The sequence below is a fragment of the Geospiza fortis genome, unplaced genomic scaffold (assembly GCF_000277835.1).
Source record: "Geospiza fortis unplaced genomic scaffold, GeoFor_1.0 scaffold69, whole genome shotgun sequence".
NCBI classification, from domain to species: Eukaryota; Metazoa; Chordata; class Aves; order Passeriformes; family Thraupidae; genus Geospiza; species Geospiza fortis.
Window position 1 is genome coordinate 733812 of NW_005054555.1, and position 3963 is coordinate 737774.

Consider the following 3963-nt stretch of genomic DNA (forward strand, 5'->3'; position numbering starts at 1 on the left):
TTTCAGCTTTCACATTTTTGGCTCGGCTCTAAAACCAAATGTACATTTCAGACTTATTTTAGGGCTCAGCTGCTGCTGGAACCGTTGCATTTCTCAGGGTTCCTGTTGCATAATTCGGTTTAAAATAGAATCCCAAAGAGTATCTGCTATAAACCAGAGTCCTGGAACAAAGAAGGGCCCCCTCAGATTTCAAAGGCACAGAAAAATGAGTTTTCTCCAAAGCAAGACCCAGAGTCCTTGTGCAGCTTTGACTTGTTTGAACTCTCCCTGACTGAGGTGGAGTTGAAAATGTGCAGGGATGGGAGCATGGGTGGGAAAAGGGAAGAGGAAGCCAAGGGTAGAGGAGCAGATGGAGCACAGGGTGGGAACAGGATAATAACGAGTTTGGGGACGAACATCTTGAATTTCTGCTTCAAAAATACTCCCGTGCTACTTTTGCCCTTTATTTACTACTTTAGTAAGGAGGCAGGAGCTGATCCTGGTAAAATAAATCCTGCAAAAGTGATTTTTCCATGCTAAAAAGTGACACCCAACAGGATTTATGGCTGGATATGGAAATCTACAGCTGGGCTGGGAGCAAACCCTTCCAAAATTCTTCTAAATCTTGAATTGAGTGACAGGGTTCATTGACAGCCCCTTTCCTAAGGAAAATGGCAATATTGAAAGGCATTACCTGGTTGTCAGAAAGCCACAAGGCTGCCAGTTCTTTGAGTTTGGTAAAAGTGAAGGGCAAATTCTTCAGTCTGTAAAGGAGAATATTGGGACAAGGTGAATCCTTCCTTTCCAAAGTAATTTATTTAAAGAGTGGTACGCAGCATGTTTATCACACTGAAATAACTAAAATTTCACTGTTTTTAAAATCAATTTTACTAAAATTCAATATTTTATCAATGTTACTGTTATTGTTATTCCTATTATTATTATTCCTATTATTATTATTATATATCTGATTAATATTCCACATTAAGAGTTCTCTTTGGGAAGTAGAACTGCTGACACCACATCCTTTGGTACTGAGGAGAGACTGATATTTTCCTTTGGTTATAGTGTAATAAAATTACACATATAGGACAGAAAAAAGAAAAAGTCTTGGTCCCAGGGAGCTTTAGAGGAACCTCAGAGTCACTCACAGAGCTCCCTTTATTGGACACTGGAGGTTTGGAACAGAAACATTCCAAGATGATGGAAAATTCATTTTTGTTGGAATGTCAGACCAAAGATTAAAATAATATAAATATTCATAGTGAACCTAAATGACAAAATTAAATGGAGCAGGGAAAAAAAAAAATCAGCATTTAAACGAGACATTTAAACACAGTTTCCTAAAAGGGATCTGGGAGTGGGAATGGATGGCAGGATATTTGTGGAATCTTCATTGAATTTTTCCCATAACTCCTACTGGATAGGCTGTTTTTATAGAATCATGGAATGCAGGGTGGTTTGGGCTGGGAGAGACCTCAAATCCCATCCCATCCCATCCCATCCCATCCCATCCCATCCCATCCCATCCCATCCCATCCCATCCCATCCCATCCCATCAACACCTTCCACCATCCCAGGCTGCTCCAACCTGGCCTGGAGCACTCCCAGGGATGGAGCAGCCATAGCAAATCTGGGAATTCCATTCCAGGGCCTCCCCACACTCACATCCAAGAATTCCTTCCCCATTTCCCACCTAACCCTGCTCTTTCCCAGCACATGGCCTGGCCCAGCCGTGCACTGAGGCTCTCCCAGCTTCTGGGAGTGACCAAAGGAGCATTGGAAAAGCCAAATCCTAAATGAGATTTGGGAAAAATCAGGAGGAGAAGCCCTTTTGTGTCAGACTCAGAGCCTGCATCCCACAGAAGTGATTCCCACATTTCTGGGCACCTCAGAACACAACACAAAAGTCAGGACTAGACTGAAAGGAGAAATGCTCCAGGGATCTCAGGTGGAGAGCTGGGAATCAGAGGGAGAAGAACTGGCCACAGCCCTTGGGATCATGTGGGACAAGACCATTCCATGCTGATTTTCCAGGTCCATTCCCAACCAATCACAGAACTCTGCATTTTTCATTTGCTGTGCCAAGACCCCTGGATACAACTTTTAAACGTCAAACAAGGCCTGATTGAAAAACCTTTGAAAAGAAAAACCTCAAATTTGAGATCAAAGATGGGGAGCACCCAAAATCATTGCTGGGCTTTGAACATTTCCAGCCAAGCCAAGCCCCAGCCTCTTTTCCTAACACAATTTTTCTTTTGCTTTTAAATTGTGCAGTGCAGGAAAAATTCTTCATCTGTAGCCACACGTGTGCAAGCACCCTGACTAATCCTAATTCCTGACCAGGAGGAGGGAAGGACAGAGGGACTCATGGAGTTTGTGGGGATGGATGGTGAGGTCTGAGGAGCTCTTCTGACTCCCGTGGGAGTGACCCCAGAAGCACAGACAGAAAGGGGGGGATTCTCTCAGCTCTTTTAGGACAGGATAGGGGAATTCACTCAGCTCTGTAAGAATGGGAATGGGGAATTCACTCAACAGAAAAGGGGAATTCACTCAGCTGTTTTAGGAACTGGAAGGGGAGGTTCTCTCAGCCCTTTTAGGAACAGAAAGAGGGGGATTCTCTTGGCCCTTTTAGGAACAGGAAGGGGGGATTCTCTCAGCCCTTTAAGATCAGAAAGGAGGGATTCTCTCAGCTCTTTTGGGACAGAAAGGGGGTTATCTCAGCCTCCTTAGGAACAGAAATGGGAGGTTCTCACAATCCTTTAAGAATAGAAAGGGGGTTTCTCTCAGTCCTTTTAGGAACAGAAATGGGGGGTTCTCTCAGCCCCTTTAGGAACAGAAATAGGGTTTCTCTCAGCCCTTTAGGAACAGAAATAGGGTTTCTCTCAGCCCTTTAGGAACAGAAATGGGGGGGTTCTCTCAGTCCTTTTAGGAACAGAAATGGGGGGTTCTCTCAGCCCCTTTAGGAACAGAAATGGGGGTTTCTCTCAGTCCTTTAAGAATAGAAAGGGGGGTTTCTCTCAGACGCTTCAGGAACAGAAAGGGGGGTTTCTCTCAGTCCTCTCAAGAGCAGGAAGTGGGGGCTCTCTCAGCTCTTTAAGAACAATCTGGAACTAAAAGAAAGGTCACTTACCAGTAACCGAGGCTCTGTGGGAAGTGTAGCCCAAAGGGACTTTTCTAACAATTCTACCTCTCAATCACAGGGCTCAGACCTGGAAGGACTCTGAGGAGAGAGGAGAAGCAGATGGGAGACAAGGTGTTTGTGGCTACCCATGGACAGGGACGCCGGTCACTGGCAAGGAATTTGGGATTTCCAGACTCCCAGAGTGCCTGAGGCTGAGCAGCCACCCCTGGGAGAAATTCAGGATGAGCTGGGGCTGCCAGGGCTTCCACAGAGCTGCTCCTGCACAAACACCTCACACAGGCACCTTCTGGATCCAGATCCAAACCCTGCTGGCTCTGCTGAGCAGAGCCAAGAGAATCCTGGAAAAGTTCCCTTTGGAAAGGTCTGGAGCTGGGAAGAGAAAGGAGAGAGGGCTCCCAGGTGTGGAGATGAGAAGTTTGGACACAGCTTAGAGGGTGTGGCATGGGGAAGGAAAGCTGGAGGCATTGCCCTGGGTTGGGTGGAATTCCAACACGGGAGCTTGAAGGAAATCCTGAAATTCAAAGATCAGCAAGTCCCAGCATCCAGGGATGAGGAGGAGACATGGAACAGAGTGAAGGTCTGTAGTGGCAAAGAGCAGAGATCCAAAGTGCACCAGAGAGGGACTCAGACACTGATTCCCCTGAGCAGAATGGAATCTGGGATTCCCATCTGCCCCTGATCCAAAGTGCACCAGAGAGGGACTCAGACACTGATTCCCCTGAGCAGAATGGAATCTGGGATTCCCATCTGGCCCTGATCCAAAGCGCACCAGAGAGGGACTCAGACACTGATTCCCCTGAGCAGAATGTGTCCCTTCTTCCAAGGGCTCCAGGGAAAGA

General features: G+C 46.4%; 1 protein-coding gene across 1 annotated transcript in view; it reads right to left on the minus strand.

The window, feature by feature from the left end:
* LRRC7 (leucine rich repeat containing 7) overlaps positions 1–3963 on the minus strand; it is a gene marked incomplete at its 5' end in the record, with an annotated part of 23056 nt that overhangs the window by 16366 nt on the left and 2727 nt on the right. The window contains 1 exon segment of the mRNA XM_031064089.1: positions 674–743. Within this exon segment, the coding sequence (XP_030919949.1) occupies positions 674–743 (70 nt within the window).